We start from the raw sequence: 18,958 nt of genomic DNA on the forward strand, positions 1-18,958 counted from the left end.
GATTACACAAATACAAACCAGTTTGGCGCCTCTAATTTTTAACTTTCTTATGGCCTTCCATCGAGTAGACAAACACAATATCCCCATTGTCAATGGATTGGTGCTTGACTAGCTTGTCAAATCAAGCTTTTCATCAAATTTTTTCAACATTGCATGAGTGGCTAATAGACATGTTTAAGTCAAGCACTCCAACTCTTCTAGGCAATGGTGCCATGCTTTGGTGCCTTCCTACTGATCTTGCTTAGCGATGCACATCGCTATCCAATGTGCTCACAATAATCTCATGAGCTTGCGATTCCAATTTGAACGTGATGCTAAGACAATTTTGGTCAATACAATGATGGGAGCTTTGTTCGTGGCTTCTACCTAGCCATTCTCTAGGGGATAATAAGGACTGGACTTCTTATGGACAATTAGGATTGTAGATAGCAAGTGCTCAATCACTTCGTTAAGAAAATGTCCCTTGATCATCATTGATAATTTCAATGCGACAACCAAAACATGACATGACTTGCTCCCAGAGAAACCACAAAGTAGTTCAAGCATCATTCTTACAAGTTACTCTAGCCTCAACCCCATTTAGTCGTGTAATCTTTGGCTACAATGATGTATCAAGTTTGTGAGTATTATGTAGCCAGGTTAATGTATCCCATAAAGTTTATATCCCATTTTCCAAAACGTTGGCTGGCAATCACCAATATAAATTCTATTATATCCTTCTAATTGGGATCATTTCTTAAAAAGAGGGTTGGGTTAGATACATTGGCAAGTAAGAGATCACCACAAAATTTGGAAGCATGGGAGAAATGTTTGAGTATGTTGTATCTATTATGTTGGGCAAAGTGCTTACAAAAGGTACATCCAAAAAAGGCAAGGTGAAGGTTGCACCACATTGGGGGACATCTAAAAGCCATGGGAATGTACTCTTTTTACCATGTGATTTTACTAAGAAGTAGGATAAGAGTATTACTAATTATCCTAGAGTTAAGGTGTATGCAACCTTCAATTGTTAATATATGGGAGTAGGGAGGATTTGTCGATCCAAATCCCTTTGTCCTTTTAGAGGCATAAGTATTGATCTTTTTGGTTTGGAATGACCATGTGATTATGGCATTCATAATAGTGGTGAGGCCATTCTTCCCATTGTGAGGTATGTTCTCATAGCATTTCTAAATGTCTAGTAAACAAAGACTTAATATTCCTTCAAGAGGCTAATAAAAGCTTCACGAGGCTAGAGTCAAAACCCAAAAAGATTGTATGCTAATGCCAATCGCAAGCATAACCTTTTGATAAAGTTCAACACATTTTACCATTAGCACCCCTTTGCAAGAGGAGAGCATTTTTGCTAGGATGGTACAAGGTGTATATATGCAATTAGCTACACTAGTAATCCACCCAAATTCATCTTTATATGCCTCAAAAACGCCCATTAGAAACACAATTTTTCCATTATTGGTGGCCTCCTAGAGTTTCAAGTGTGGGAATGTGTCATGTACTAATGTACAAACTAAGCACCCATGGGGCAATCTTCAAAGTCCATGTTCTAGTGCAAAAGCAATTAGTTGCTTGCAAAAGAAAGATGGGCTACTAGGGGATTCATCTATGCTTAAAATAAAGAAATCATGGAATAGTTTTAAAACATTTATTTCATCACACATAAGGTTGGAACTATTCTTCCTAAACAATTCTATCCAAATGAAGGATATCTATGAATTCTTTAATGTAGTCCATAAATGAATTGAGTCTCTTGAACATCATACCCTATTGAGGGAATATGATTAAGAACCTTAAAAATGAGACAGTTTACGTTTTCACATATAATCACTACTAACATATGTGGTTTCATGGATTAGGTGATTTACTTTCAATAACAATTTGCTTAAGTATTAGAGAGAGAAAAAATAATGTTACAATAAAGTTTATATTTGGCCAATTCAATATTGACAATAAAATATCTTATTGAGATACTCGTACATGCTTGATCCAACAAAATCTTAACTTGATTAGCCATCGTAAGATATTTGATCATGTAAATGACCACCACCACAAACTATTGGAGAAAAATGTATGAACTCTATTATTATTATCTCATTCAAACAAATGAAACCTAAGTACAAACCATTCCAAAGTATAGAAGCAAGTATTAAACTCATATGAAACACCCTTAAGCATTTTCACTTAGACTCGTGCATTCTTTATGCTAATTTGCAACATTAGCATATTCCATATTAGTAATGTGGATTAACACTACAATAATGATTATTACCTTGGATGTTTTTCATCTCCTTGTTTTCAACTGTGGTAGCTTTCTTGTGATCACTACTAAATGGAACCATACATTATTCTAATGTTTATTAATGCTATTATGACCATGTTGCTTTACATACACTGTTTTGCTCCTTGTCAACATTATCAATTGCCTTTTAGTAGTATTGTTGGAAGCAATATTATCATATACTTGGCAAGTCAACACAACTATACACCATGTAACCATTTCACTATTGCTACTTAACATCAACGCGCAACAACTCAATTGGTTGAGACATGTGCATGAGTTAAGAGTCAACATGCTAATTGATAGAGGCAAGCGTGAGTTACAAACAATCTACAATCTATTTAATTGCATAACTTGGTAACATGCTGTCCTTCCAAGTCGATGGACCCCTTTCAAGGTTTGTGTGATGCACCAATTTCTAATTTAAAAATGGTGTAAGGCTTTCCATTACATAAAGAAACGTTTATTCTTGATAGTGACACATCTTACTTGTACCACATGGCTAGGTTTCCACAAGTCTAGATGGACAAACTCAACATCAATCTATTTTTTACTTCTCATTTCACCACTCCCCTATAGATTTTGGTAGACCACTATTAGATCTACTGGCATATCATAACCATTGTTCAATACCAAAGCAACTACAACCATTAAGACACTACCAAGAAGTACATTCAAACCATTTCATAAAGGTAGGGCAACGGTACAAACACCTATTAGGAAATGGCATGTAGTTACACTCCCAAATATTCCTCCACAACTTGATTGAGGTTACCATAACTCAAAGCATAGTTAAGCCCCAACATTGTGAACACTTAATTCATGACTCATAATGGAAGCTTTGCTTCTTTCTCTATAGTCAACTTCAATCTCTAATACTAACAATATATATGTTTCACTCACTCACCATGCATAGTGGTGATGCGTTCTAACCTTTATTCAAGGGCCTTCCATTCATATTGGTTTTATTAGACCTAGGGAACTAAGTGAATAGCCAAGCTCATGCCATCTTTTCCCACTTCAATCCCTATTTGATAATACATCCACACCACCACTTGAAATAACTATAGTACACTCCCAACATGGAGACACTGGAGGTGCTAACTCCAATTTATTGAAGATGATTGCAATGCTAACTTCAATCTAATTTAGGCTCTTTAAGAGTAAACTAGACTTTAATTGAGATACATCAAATTTAAAACATGTAGAAATCTTGGAATGGCAACTTGCTTTGAAAGATGTCATAGAAGGCTTACTTGGGTTATCATAGATGGATCCCGAGCAAAACAGAGAAGGCAAAGCTAGTATCTTATTTGGAATATTGTGATGTACACACAATGCAATATTTTCATTTGAAAGTTATTCAACTTTGTTTTGTATATGCAATTGTCAACTAGAAAGCTAAGGAGTAGTATCTATCTAATAGAGAATTGTCTTGTATATGCAATTGTCTAATAAAAGACAAGGGATAGGAACCTACTTTCATTTCGTGGAAATGTAAAAGGTAGAAGACTAGGGATAATCTCTTCATTATGTGTGATGTAGAGTACCTAACTCTCATTGTCATACTTGACGTGTCTACAATCGTCTCACCTCCCTTTCCAATAAGACCTTTACCATGCCTAGTGCATTACTTCAATCAATTTTTTTCCTTGAACTTATGCACTTCATATTTAAGGACTATACAAGCTTTCAATGAGCAATGTTGCATTTAAGCCTCAATAGCAATTCTAGATTTGTAATCATTCTTATGGTGACTTCTAACACTTTATCGTCTTCAATAATCATTTCCTCAATCACCACCTTAAACATTCTTATCATTGAAGCACAAAACTATGCTTAAAAGCAAGTGCTCTACCAAGTAAAGTTCTAATACAAAGCAAGTTATGTTTGATAAGGGAGGTACTAAAAATTCTCCTCATAGCATCGAAATCCCACTATGGTCATTAATAATCTATTCCTCCAACATTGGCTTTTTTCAAAATTTGTCATGTTTGAAGCATAGAAGTCTACACTCAATACAAAAAATTAATTGCTTCTAACTAAAGCATCACAAGGATTCTATAAAACAATAGAAACCTAGTTCAAGGAGCCTATTAGTAGCTCACGAATGTAAAAAGATAGAAAAAACATATGAAAGGTATTTCAAAGGGAGAAATATTACAACCAAAGAATCTTTACCCAAAGGAATCAAAAATATATTCTTTTAACCCTACAAGCTCAATGTTAAATATTTGGTAATGATAATACCTTTTTGAATCTAATGCAAATAGCCCAACTTCAAGATTCATAACTTATGATGAGACTTCAATATTCATAACTTATGATGAGTACAAGGCTTGTAAACTCACCAAAAATGTATTACAATCAAGAAGCTTTAGAACCAACATTAATGTTATTTGCTTTCTTCACTTCAAAAAAAACTCTCCTTTCACAATTATGAATACTAGTAGTTTTAGTGTTTATGTTGACAAAACACATCATTTTTCATTTCTAAAGGTACACTCTCCCAAAAGAAAATGTTGACAACCTAGAGATCCTTCCTAAGCAACCCATCAAATATCCTTATAGGTTCACGTAGCACCTCCAAAAATAGCACACACAAGGTGGGGATGATGCATTCCTTCAAAGGCAAGCACTAAAATTGTCCTATGTTTTTTAATTATTTGCAAAATATTGGAGTATGCAGCACCATAGTATATTCATGAACTAGGACTTACCTTAATAGACCATTGAAATCTAAAAGACAATTGTTCCAAGGACCACTAGCTTGCAACCTAAGACCACTGTGACCAAGCTCCACAAAGCCCCATAAGGCCTATAAACATCTCTTCCCTTCCTTGAAATGCTCTTTGCTTTACCACCCCTACACACCCCTCAAGGATTTAAGAGCTCATTAGAACATCAATCCCTTGGACACCCTCTTTTTCATACGCCTCCCAAGCCCCCTTAGCAATTACTCATGGCACATATCCTCTCTCCTTTACCTCCTACACCCAAACTCAATCCTCACTTTCCACCCTCAATAGTCTTACTACCCCCCTCAATAGTTTCTTACTCCCATGCTACAGCACATCTATAAAAAGGTTAGGCCCATGAACAACAAAAAACCTCAAAGACAACCCCCCTATGATCTAGTTTAGGAACTACCACCACAACATGACCAATGCTTTTACATCCCCACTAACTCCCATGCTACAACACATCTATAAAAAGGTTAGGCCCATGAGCAACAAAAAGCCTCAAAGACAACCCCCCTATAATCTAGTTTAGGAACTACCACCACAACATGACCAATGCTTCTACATCTCCACTACCTCTTTCCACAACCCCTCTTTTTCGTGAGATGCCCTTACTTCTGTCAACATCCCCTTCATTCTAACAAATTGACCATTCTGTTGGCACCTCAATCCCTTCAATACCCTCTTCTTCTTGAAACTTCTTTCCCTTTATATCAATTCTTAGGGGCACATCATCTTCTATACAAATTCCTTCATTCATACATCCCTCTTCCACAAACCGTACCCTACCTCCTTTGCACCCCATTTTCACCAAAATTCTCATTTTGTGGAGACTGGTTGTTCGAAAATCAATTAAGTGCAAGCTTAACTACCCCTCCAACTTACGCATGATAATGCAATATGACAAGGAAAGTCAAATTATCTTTATCCACCAAAACCTCCATTTCTTAAGTTGCCTTTAAGTCATCTCACCCCACCCTTTTGTCCTGCGAGGGAACCACCAAGGAACACCTTAAAACCTTGAGGTGCCCTCTTCATCTTTAACCTTGAATTACCCTTGGGGATTTTATAAGTACAAATCATCTCTCTCACCCTAACTTCCATGTAAATCTACATAATTCTCCCCAAGTTCATCTCACAAAAGGGGGCCTTCAATCCTCACATGAGTAGATCACAAACAATGTCAGATCACAATATTCCCCCACAAAATCTTGGACATCCAATGATTATTCAATGTTATACAACCATTGTTAATTCTCAACAATATTGAAGGCCATTTGTCAAAGAGAGAATAGAATAGCTCACATATTCAAAGAAGAATCCAAGACAAGCTTCAAACACTCACCAAAATGGAAAACCCCATAACCACTAATAACATGCATGCACCTTTTTATCCCCAAGGACAGACAATTCATAACACAATCTTCATCCCTAACATTCCTTGAGAACCACCATCATTGTGACATCTTAACGTACATATGATTTTAGATCATCCTTTTTATAGTCGAACTCAAATCTCTTCCACACACGTGGTGCATCACTCATCTCATTTTTACACACAGGCTTCAATAATCTAACATTTCACCACTAACATTGGTTGTTTCCAACATTGTAGTCACATGAGATCAATAACTAGTTTCCAACAATGTAGTCACATGAGATCAGTAATTATTGACCTATGGACTCCTTGTGACAAACAGCACTTTACAAACAATATGATTCAATTTACGCAAAGTCAAATCTCCAATCAACCTATACAAACATACACTAGTTATCATTCCATTCAACATGAAGAGGAAACAAAACATGTACATATCATCCAAAGATCCAACCAACAGCACCACTTAATATCTTCTGAAGTGGCCACCTTCACACTCTCAACACACAAATGCATTGAATATTTATTTGGAAAAAAACACTATATAACCACATCTCCCTGGGCAAGATGACAGCAACAAGTATCTTAACAACAATGGAACACCATTAAGATACTAACTCAAAACAATGGGTCGCACAAAGCTTTTCTGGCTATAAGGCAATAACAGGATGATAAGTGACCTTATTAGACAAAATCCTTCAAATTAGCCTAGGCACGTGGTATGACATGGTCATCCATATATACCCACACAGGTATTATTTCATCATTGCTATTCAGGTTGCAATCATATTTGTACTCTAAATACAATCAAAATCAAGTTCTAGAAATAACTGTTTAAAAACTCACCCATTAAATGCAAGAAAGCTATTTAAGAATAATGTTTAATAACAATAAGTTGTAGCCTAGAGCGAAAGTAACTTGACATCTCTAGTATACATGTACTATTATCTACTCATCTGAGTTGTCTATGCAACGATCCAATAACAAAATCAAGTCTTCAAATGGTCACTCTACCTACTAGTAAAATATGTCAACTTAGGTCAGACTGTCGAACAGGATTTCTACAGATTTGTAACAAGTTTTATCCCAAAACCAATTAAAAGCTCTAACTTAAACCAACTGAGGTTCTAAAGTTCAAGGTCAATATTTGATGCTCTCTAGGAAGTTGGCAGCCTCCAACATAAGGCAACTACGGGTCTGTCTTCAGTAAAATGGATTCTAACAAATATTAATTATCAAAATCACTAGCTATAAAAATTGCATTCCCTAGGGAAAAAATTTAAGGCCATCAAGTGTAGGCATTGCACACTTCACTAATCTAACCCTCTACTGTTTTGGCAAACATAAATGAAAGTCTGAATCATCAGCTTAAAACAGTCTTACGATAATGTTAATAATCTACCCTCAAATGCTTGAAGTGACTCAACACAGGAAAGAAGACATTTCACCTAAGACTTATTTGACTGTAACTGGCAGCTCAAATATATTCTGACAAACTCAAAAGTGGAAAAGATTGCATTGTTTCAGACCACCTAACACCACCATTGACAAGTCATACACTGGCTAATAACCACAAATATCTGTATACTAGAAAAGCAGGTTTCAGAGCTGAAAAGATTATGTGATGGAAGGAACAGCGACATTGCACGACAATTTCATTATGCTCACATACTAGTGGCAGCAAATACAAATTTAACAAATCAGAAAAGAACCTCAAGATTTTGAGAACAAAGGATGGCAACAATTAGACTTTAAAGAAAGAACTTGAAAAACAACTGCAAATGAACATTGCTCCTCCCAAAAAGATAAAAACCCAAACAACACACAGGTCATCAAAGCCGAAGCACAAATTACATAAACTACCCAACTTGGAAAGATGAACTCAATGCAGTGCAGAAACATACAGCAGGCAGATGCTAAAATACAGCAGTCGCACCTACAAAAAGTGAGAAACCACCAGCACAAAAATAAACTTAAGTTAACAGCAGACAAAACAACTCAAAACATTCATGATCAGCCCCACAACAGCAACTTAGTGGCCCGTTATCATTAGAACGCGTGCTCAGCTAGAAACAACAGTCAGTCTTACCTACTTTAGCTATTTCACACCTAATTTCCGGACTTTTTAGAGGGCACAAACCTTGCCTAACAGGTCTGCCAAAATCTTACCAACAAAATATGCCATGTCGCTGTCTTTCATGAAGCTGCTGCTAATACAAATCCCTAAAGCCTCCTGTACTTTTAACAATATTCCTAGACTAAACCACCCCTAGAACAACTCTTGACTATGTAGCCTGGATATCTTAGCACATTAAAACAGAATGCTCTATGTGGCAAACACAAAATAATTCAGAACTTAAACCTTGATTTTTGGGCATGTGTACAATCTCAAAGTGACTGCCAAAGTAGCAATCAGGGGGAAACCAAGTCCTCAGTTACACAACCTGGCTGAAGATTGCAGCCAGCAGCATATTGTTGAAGGTAAGCCCTGAAGCTTAACAGATGAGAGCTGCCAAGCAGGGTATGGAAGTAAGACCCCAAGATCCAGGATTGCAGGAGCTGCCACATCAGCCCAAGTCAGATCTTCAATATGTTTTCAATACCTTGGAGCACTACAAAATTTTCAATATGTTTCTACTACCTTGGAGCACTACAAATTCTTTATTTGAACTTCAGTATCGTGTTATCTTGAATACTTAATAAGCTTACAATGGATACCATTTGAAAGTGGAGGGGACCCTTAATTACTCAGGTATAAACGACTTGTCAACATCCTAACCTGAGGGTACTATCAAGTTTAACTGACAAAGCCTGTATCAGCTGTACAAGCTACAGTTGTTTGTACATGTGATATGCCTTCCCAGTCAAAACACATGAAGGCAGAAGACTAAAAGGCATAGCAGACAAGGGCACCTTGTAACAGCTTTGTTCTGATAGTATGACCTGGAATCTGTGAAACCTGTCTCTTCTACAGCAGAGCATGCAATAAGAAGCACACTCTGGTTTGTACTACTTAGAATTTGGCGCAAAATGAAGCACAGGTACAGCTTGAAACATGGCTCAGAAGAAGTGGAGAAATGAATGGACATCAACTGAAAAAAACTTCCTAGTACAATAACGAGGTAAGAAAAGAGCCTTGCTAAAATAAATCCAAGAAAATGAGCATTACATGATTAAATGGAAGCATAAGCTGACCAAAATGTGTAGAATCATGGACAGCATTATTCCACAATCAGGGGACTAATCTAGGTTTCAAGTTTACAATGAACTCACAAGCAACCATTCTAAAAACATGATATAATGTAACCAGTTGCAGAGCAGCAAACAATCATGTATCGCTAAGCACATTCATAAAACATCTGTAGGCCTAAAGCTCATACTTCAGTAAGCAGTACATGTAGTGTTGGAACAAAATGACTTCCCACTTGAGATACACTGGGCTACAATCATAGTGCAGAGTCAAATACCAAATCAGCATTTCTTCAAAGATCATCATAATATTAAAACGTCCTTGATTAAATATTATCAAATAACTATAGCCATGTCAATTAACTAGAACAAAATTTGTTATAAACTTTTAAGTGCACAATACGAAGCTATAATTTTCAGTTACCATGACTACGCAGTATGATGTCATGTTGGTACTCTGAACTCACCTGCCTGAGTCGCTTGTTCCTGCGAAAATAAGATGCTCTACTTTACTGGGGCTTGAAGAGCTCCCCACTAGATGCTTTGCTGATCTAGAAACCAGTACAGGTGTCATTCCAGTATTGACAACCACCAAGCCAATACTTATAAGAATCAAGCTACAAGCCACCTTTCAGAGTTGCCTATAGTGACAACGTGACTGATCAATCAACCACTCTACTCCACTGCGAGCTCTGGTTCAGTCCTCTTTGTATAGAAGACAAAACAAGCAAAGCACCGCAACGCCTTCTCATTCAGCTTTCTGATGTTATGATGATAACAAATACCGCGAAGAGCCTTATGGTGGCTTCAATGATCATGTTTCCATTGTCCATGAGATACACCCTTGAAGGTCATGAAGCACCACACTTTGCAAGCAGACTGGAGAGTGTTAAGCCACAGGGTATCTGGCATTATAATCAGCTTGCTGGCTTGGATAGTTTGTCTCATTATAGGAACCTTGATAATAACCCACATTTGTTTCACTTTGGGGATAAGATGAATTTACAGTAGGAGTCACATCTTGATAACCACCAACACTTGCACCACCTGGATAGGGTACCGTCTGCTGCTGTGGCTGCAGCTGCTGCTGTGTGTACTGCGGCTGCTGTGCGTACTGTGGCTGCTGCTGGGCATATTGCTGCTGCTGGTTGTACTGTGAATTAGTGTCAACATAAGGTAGATTCTGTGGCTGTTGAGGGTATTGAGACACAGAAGCGGTATTATCCCTTGCCAGGTAGCTTCCATCACCTGAATAGCTAGTCGCCCAGGGAGTAGTCTGATTAGGCTGAGAGTAACCCTGAGATGGCATCACTGGCTGCACTGGAGTGCTGCTAGGCCCCCAATAGCTGTAGTTAGCAGAGACCCCATTTGCAGCATCCTGTGAGCCTGTGAACTGCTGTGCTGCTGTTCCCGGATTAGGATAAGAATAGGTGCCTGGAGTAGGATTTGTCATAGGCACACCAGTGTTTGGATAACTGACAGGAGGGGCATAAGGAGCAGCTAGAGGAGGAGGTTGCATCATTGGATTATAAGTTGACTGCTGGATGTCAGGAATTGTAGTACCCCCATTAGGATAAGAAGCAGCTCCAATGTACCTTTGAAGCTCTGCAGAAAAGTAGTTTGAACAGTATTGTCTAGTTATAATATAACAAAACAAAGACGCTACATGGCCAAGCACAAAGTTGCTCATTCTCCAGCAAGTATAGCTACACACTCGGACAAATGCATGCACTTAAAAGACTCCTTCAGTGTTTATAAACACTGCCAAGAAAACTGACCACAGAACATGAATGTAAACATGAACATTACAGTGGTTAAACTATGTAAGGATATAGAGTAGAGATTCTGCACAGTATCGCAAACCAGATTGTGACAAGAAGGACCGTTATGTACGAACTGACCCTACAAAGCAAACATACACAAAAGTGTATACCTTCATGGCCATGTGCAAAGTGGCATTTGTCACCATATTCACAAGTTTCCCCACTCTCCCACTTTGCACATAAGCGAGTTTTATAATTCTGCCATGTAGTCCCAGGTGCCCTTGGTGCACCCCTTTGATCCAATCCTGATGTCCGCTGGCCCTCCTCGCTGCTGTGAAGGAAGTTGCACCGATCACCATAAGGGCAATTTCCATCAACATAAAACCTGCACATCTTCATCTTTCTTGGCTGTCCACCAATTGGAGGACCAGTAGATCTTCCACCCACAGCACCTGTCATGACACCCGATGCTACCATGCTCTCCCATCCAGGGGGAGGCTTGCGAATCTCCTCCACGCCATGTGCAAAATGGCACCTCTCATTGAAAGTGCAGGAGCCAGACTTGAAATTATTGCACAGCTTGGTCTTGTAAAACAAAGATCCTGTACCCTTAGCAGAGCCAGGTGCAAAACTGGAGCCGCCACCATAGCTCGTGGCATGGCTGTACCCTGGGCCATAACTCTGGCTTCCAGAATAAGTATAGGTCTGGGCTGTGACGGGGGCAGCGGCAGCAGTGGCAGTGGCAGTGGCAGTAACATAGTTAGGGTTACTAGGGTTACTGTTTGCACCTGTGGTAGCTGCAGGGGGGGCAGCCACAGATCCATCAGTGGAAAGTCCAGGAGGGCCATCGGCAGGGTCTGCACCAGCGCCGTAGGTCAGGGCAGGTTTATCTCCAGCATCCTGCACTGGGGAGGGGCCGCTGCGGGACTTCTTGGATGGCGGCTCGGTGCCAGAGGTAGGGGGGCCATCACTCCATCTGGAAACCCTAGAGGAGGCAGCAGGTCGGGCCTCGTCGGCGGCAGAGATGGAGGAGGGGGGGCCATTGGGAGCAGGTCCGACTGCTCCTGCGCCAGCATCCGGTGCTGTTCCTGATCCTGCTCCCGGTACTGGTCCTGTTCCTGCTCCTGCACCTCCTCCTCCTTTGTCGGCTGCTTCGCTAGCCTTCGCTGGCCATGGACTGCCACCAGCGTCCGCAGCAGCTGCGACGGAATCCATCTCTGTCTCTGTGTCTGCGCGTCTGTCTCTCCAACCTCTTTCTCTCTCTCTCTCTCTGTGCCACTCACGCTCTCTGAGCAAGCAAGCAGAAAGAACCAACTAGGGTTCCTTCTTGCCTATGGGCGGTTTAATGTTGTTGTCCACGCTCACGGCCGACTGGCCCATCGAGCATCATAAGTATATCATTATTTGCTTAAAAGGATTATTAGACGCCAATTAAGATGTATTAATAAAATAATAATATAGTATGTTGAAAACGATTATTAGACGCCAATTAACATGTATTAATAGAATATCCTTTCGTTACAAAGCTAGGCCTCAAAAATGGCCCTATGGAATTTCCCTAGTCCCTGCTCTCCTAAATGACCTAGCTTACATGATAACGCCCAAACCCATGAAGCTTTTGATGCAATTTTTCTACTCTCCTTTCTCCAACAAGACAAGCATTGTTTCTAGCATCCCATAAAAGATACAAAGTAAACAATCTAATAGTCTAACTGATGAGTTGTTTTGTTTTACTCTTAAACTTGAAGCATCCAAAGATCCAGAAGATGAGGAGGTCCCTTTGTATTGCTTGGCATTTTAATGTGATGTGACACTTGCTCCCATGCTTGCCAAGCCCTATACCCATTCCAAAACAGATGAACCAGAGACCTTCCTACCCACATGAGCATTTCCCATCCATGATACCCGTGTTTTTCAGCTTGCTCCCTAAAAAGATGGCTCATGTCACCTCCAAAGGAACACCCTATCCTTGAAAGGAATTTGCCACCCATGTGTTCCAAAAGTCTTCCTCTAACATATCCATGGGGATATGAACGTTCTAATGCTTAAAGACTACTAGCTTGTCCCCCCTTGAGGGCATGTGAGTTAACTTAAATCCTTTGATGTTGGCTAGAGCATCCCAAACCCTTTTGCTCTGTATTTCTAAGTTGGGGAATATGCATGCCTTGGAATTTAAATTTACCTTCAATCTAGAGTTCTTGGAAAGAGATTAGTGCTTACTAACTTCCTACAAAGAGCTTGAGGGTGCCTGTGTCTAGTGCTTAAATCTACATGCACCTTTTTTCGCCAAATTGATGCCCTTACTACCCAATTCTTTTACCAAGGGTGGTTTAAACGTTTGAGACCATAAAATATTATCTTCCAAATCCAATTGATAGATATTCCTCTGGTATTTTGCCTTGTCAAGTATCTACTTCTAGGACATTAATAAGTTCATAAATGTTGAGGCTTTAACCTTCGTGATTGCTTGGGACCGGATAAGGCCTTCACCACAATAAGGTCCCAATAAATCTTGCATTTTTGAGTACCAACAGGTCCATTAGCATCAACGACCATAGGGACTTGGCCTCAATACACCTCCTAAGGAGCTTCACCCTAAGAGATACCACTTTGACACAAGATTCCAATAATTGTAAGCCACCTTCTTCCTTAGTGAGCTTTAGAGACTACATTAAGATTAGAGCAAATATTTGTTTTCCTCATTTTCCCCCCATAAGAAGGTCCCCATCAAAGAGTCCCAATCCTTTTGCAGCTTGGAATTCCAAGACATGATGAGTAGGTACAAATTGAGCACCAAGTAAATAGAGATACTAAGAATTTTTAGTCTTACAAATAGAAGCCGGCATATCCTGCACCATTTCTTGGTTTTTGCCCTTAGTTTTTGTCCATTACCCATGTAGCTCTCTCCTTTGCATGACCTTTTATCCCTAGGGGGAGGCGCATATACTTGAATAGGTCTCCCCTCTTGATAATGTTGTGTTTCCAACATAGGAACATAATGTCTTCTTCAGTACCATTGATGAGTGTAGATTTCTTGTAATTAATTAAGAAACTTGCAATAGGCCTTTTCTATGTTACTTTATTTTGCTTATAGACTCATGAGTAGGTCATCAACATAACCTTGACCTGTGAGTTCCTTGCTCCTGTACCTCACCCCAACAATATCACCTTACCTGCATCCACAACCTTGTCAAGGAGACAAAAAGAATGGTTTGGAGACCAATGGGGCTAAGAGGGCACCCTTGTCATACTCCCTTGTTGATGCTACTTAGGTCTTTCATAACACCATTCAAAGAGATGAATGCCTCACTTCCTTTAGACAATAGTAGTGGGTAATTTGGCAATTTTTTCATGGAATTCCATCTTGAACAAAGTGTCTTTGATAAAGTTCTATTTTACTTTATTGAATGCCTTTTCAATATCAAGCTAGATAAATATAATCTTCTAATTTGTAGCCTCAACCCATTCAAAGGCCATCATGACATTTACCACATTGTCTACAATGCTTCTACCATTCAGAGGTGACGAAGGAAATTCGGTATGGCAGCCTCTATACTATGCCAAACTCCCTTCTACCACAAAGTGAATGAGATAAGGGCACCACCTAGTCATGGAAGAGCGGACTAGGACGCTATGCAAGAGGGAGAGGAGATTGTGAGGGAGAAGAGAGGAAAACTAAGAGAGGGAGAGAGAGTGTGAGAGTGAGAGAGAGAGAGAACTACAAAAAAATAGATGAATCAATAAACTTAAGAGATGGAGAACCCTCGAGACATAACCAATATACACAATATGGACACCAATATCATGGGCTTATTACATTGTAGAGCATACATAAGCTATAGTAAGGGAAGGAATTGCATAAGCTCATGAGAGAGAATGGGGAAGGCTCAATAGGACTGAAGAAGACCTCTTGGCTCTCTCTCTTCTTGCAAATTACAAAGGAGAAGGCCTCTTTATATAGGCCTTGAGGGTGTTTAGGGAGGAGGTTAAGATAGAATAGGACTTAACACCACCAAAGCTGCATTCAGGTAGTTCCACCAATGTGAAAGCTCCATCTATATGTTTTATTGACTAATTTGTACTTAATCAAGCTCTATCATAAGTGAGTTGTCTCCATTCTCCCTCCCCATAGCTTGAGTCCAAGAGCTCTCCTATAAAAAAATATAGAGAATCTTCATAAAATAAGATCATATCTAGCAATAATGGAGAGAGAGTAGTGAGAATTCATACATTACTATTACAATTAAGGATGATTTGAGGGTGATTTAGGAGGGGTATTCTAATGGTTTATTAGCTTGAGAGAGAGGAGAAGAGATGGGAAAGGGTTGGAAGTCTAATGAATGATGTTTTATGGAAGTGTTAAGTGTGGGGAAGAAAGTATGGGTGTGTATAAAATTGGGAGGTGGTCTCCATCGTAGTTGGAAAAAGTTGGCATCCACCATTTTGGCCATATCTCCTGACTCGTAGCTCCAAAAAATTATAAAAAAATACCAACCAAAACTTCAGCTCACGCGCTACAACTTTCATGTTGAATTTTTTTTTTGGATCAGAGTGGATGTATTTTTGAAAAATCTTACAAAATCATGTGCCTGATTTTTCTTCCACTAATGCTTCCAAGAAGGGTCCCATTTGGTTGAATTATCATAAGGCTCCAAAGTCATGACATTATGAGCCTCACATACCCTTTGGATGGCTCCAAATCCATTTCATATCTTTTCTTTTCACATTATATATTTTCCCTTCACCTTTCTCCATTGATCTTTACTCTTCGCTCTCCCTTAGTAAACCGGTCCATGAAATATTTCCATCCAGTGATTTCTTGGATTTCCCAAGAGGTTATTCCCACTCTCTTCTTTATTTCAAAGCTCCAAATGTACAAAAAATCAAAAAATTATTAGACAAATATTTTTTTGTGATTTTCTCGGATCATATAGCCCCCCCCCCCCCCCCCCAACCTGGCTAGAGGTATTTATGCCTCTAGACACTCTTTGGTATCTTGAGCTGACCCCACCCTGATGTGATAGGGTTTTAAGCGCCATCCGTTTACCCTGGTCTTGTGCACTTTTCCCTCAATGTCTTGAAGTTTGTAGGAGCCATTGTTGAATTTTTTTTGTGACCCAAAATAGTCCCTCCCATCGGTAGAGAAACTTGCCATCCTTTCTTTTATCAAAGCGATTGTCATATCGAAGCACTAAAGATCCCTCCTTTATGTTTTTATCTGTTAGCTTCTTATTGAACTTTTCTCTACGCTTCTCAACTTCCTGGGAGTAGTGGTTGATGGCTTCTTCACGATCCAATTGTAGCCTCTCTAGGTCCAGTAATCTTTGATGTAACTTCTCCTTTGAGAGCCTGCTGTGCCACCTAATACCCGAAGGCTAACTAATTTCACCTCAATAGGCAAAAGAGCCTCTTGTCCATAAACTAGATGAAAATGTGTGAACCCTAACATGGTTTTGAAGGAGGTTTTGTAAGCCCATAGAGCTCCACTAAGGTGCTTGTCCCAATCCCGGGGCCTTGAATGTACCTGTTTGCTGATGATTTTACAAATCATTCCATTTACCTCTTCCACCAATCCATTGCATTGAGGATAGTAAGGGGTAGAGAGTCGTCGTTGAATATTTAGCTTTTACATGAGTTCACCCATCACATTAGCTCTAAACCCTGGTCCTCAATCTGATAGTATTTCAAGAGGGGTACCAAACCTACAACAAATGTGGTCAAAGATGAATTTACTCACTTCCTTAGCGGTGATTCTTCTAGTTGGCATAGCCTCGGCCCATCTAGTCATGTAATCTACCCCCATGATAATATACTCTTTTCCTGATGGAGTGCGTGGTAGAGGCCCTATGGCATCAATTCCCCACTTCTCAAAGGGTCTATAGACCTTGATTGGGGTTTGGGGTTTTGCTATGAGTCGTCGTGGTCCTGATTTCTGACATTCTTCATATGTTTGACACCAATATTTGACATCTCAGTGTAGACTGGGCCAAGTAAAGCCAGCTTGTAGAACCTTTCTAGTTGTGATGTCGTGTGCAAAGTGGCCTCCACACACATCATCATGGTAAGCTTTTAAGATTTCTTCAATTTTTCATTTTGATGGCACTTTCCTAAGCACACCATCCTTACCAAGACAATACAAACTATTATTTACCATGCGATATCTTGTAGCCTTCCGAGCTAGCCACTGTCTTTCTCCCTTAGTCAGGTGTTTGGGAGCTTCTCCTTGCTCTAAGAGATGTAGAATATCTTCTAAGTCTTCCTTGCCTTGTCGAAGTGGGGGTTTGATAGCCACTGCTCCCACCATTGACTCATTAAGCTTTGATGATGCTAGATGGTCGGCATCTTTGTTCTTGTCTCTTGGCACATGATGTACTTGTGCCTCCCTAAATCTTCTCATAAGAAATTTTGCCTCTCTCATTTTACTAGAGAGGTTTGTATTTTTGCATGCCCATGTACCTTGCATCTGCCTTACCAATAGCATGGAGTCTCCAAAAGCATTCAACCTCTTGATTGAATTACTAAGACACCAACAAAGACCATGAATTAAAGCTTGATATTCTGCCTCATTGTTAGAGTGGATACCTTCCAAGATGATTCCTTCACCATAGATTTTCTCTCCTAAAGGAGAGAAAACAACGATGCCTGCGGCTGCCTTATCCTTATTTCTCTTGTATGCACCATCAAAGTAGAGGCTATAAGCATCTACAAGAGTTTTTATGGATGGGGGTGGTGGAAGGCTCTTTCTTTTCACCATGAGATTTTTCTCATAGCACCTGTTTGTCAAAATATCAGCCAAGCATACTCGAGTTGTTTTTCCAACCTGCAATGTATAATCAAACTCTTGAAGTCAGACCACCCACTTTGCTACTTTGTCAGAGATTTCCATATGTTGTAGTGCATAGGGAAACATATCCTCCATAGTGATGACCACAAACCTCTTTGGAAGCAAATATGGCCGAAATTTGGTTACTGCAATCATGAGGGCCAACACTAGTTGTTCCATGGAGGTGTAAGCCTTCTCTGAGGCTTTCATGAGGCGGCTAGCAAAATACACAGGTCTCATGAAGGATGTTTTTGGATCTTTTTGTAGGAGAGCAACACCAATGGCCTCTTCTCCCACACTAGGGTTTACAAAGAATGTTTCTTCCCAACAAGGCTAGAGGATTATAGGAAGTGACCCCAACATTTTCTTTATCTCCTTAAAATGTCCTTCGCTTTGTTCACTCCATACAAGTGTTTCTTGGCATGTTAGTTGCTACAAGGGATATATGGCCTGAGAGAGTAAGTGTATAAATCTACTCAAATATCTTAGCTTTTGTAAGAATGAGACTATTTGTTTGATGGAGGTTGGGGAAGGTAGAGCTAGCAATGTTTCTACCTTATTTGGATCTACCTCAATTCCTTCAATTGACACTACATGCCCTAGTAGTGTAACCTTGCTTTCCCCAATGTGACATTTATCCTTATTTAGTTGTCCACCCAACCTAGCTAAGCGAGTAAATCCTTCATCAACCTTGCGTAGATGTATGTTCCTTGAGCTATAAATACAAAAGTCATCTATGAAAACCCTTATGGACTTACCAAAGTAAGGTTGGAATACCATATTCATGAA

At 39.6% G+C, this 18,958-nt stretch overlaps 1 protein-coding gene across 2 annotated transcripts; it reads right to left on the reverse strand.

The window, feature by feature from the left end:
- Window positions 1-8,418: 8,418 nt before the first annotated feature.
- On the reverse strand, window positions 8,419-12,691 carry LOC148026900 (uncharacterized). 2 transcript variants are annotated; one of them, XR_015692917.1, is made up of 3 exons: window positions 11,517-12,691; window positions 10,051-11,188; window positions 8,419-8,953 (listed from the first exon to the last, which is right to left on the reverse strand). XR_015692917.1 is itself a non-coding variant. In XM_087691421.1 (2 exons), exons 1-2 carry the CDS (start codon window positions 12,559-12,561, stop codon window positions 10,473-10,475), a joined length of 1,761 nt encoding a protein of 586 aa, XP_087547547.1. In that variant the 5' UTR covers window positions 12,562-12,691; the 3' UTR covers window positions 8,960-10,472. The 2 variants fall into 2 exon arrangements, 1 of the variants encoding a protein (XP_087547547.1); XM_087691421.1 differs by lacking the exon at window positions 8,419-8,953 and having other exon boundaries at window positions 8,960-11,188.
- Between the last annotated feature and the right edge of the window lie 6,267 nt (window positions 12,692-18,958).

Source organism: Lygodium microphyllum, chromosome 13, assembly GCF_053477565.2.
Source record: "Lygodium microphyllum isolate KBCC chromosome 13, Lygodium_microphyllum_v1.1.10, whole genome shotgun sequence".
Classification (NCBI taxonomy): Eukaryota; Viridiplantae; Streptophyta; class Polypodiopsida; order Schizaeales; family Lygodiaceae; genus Lygodium; species Lygodium microphyllum.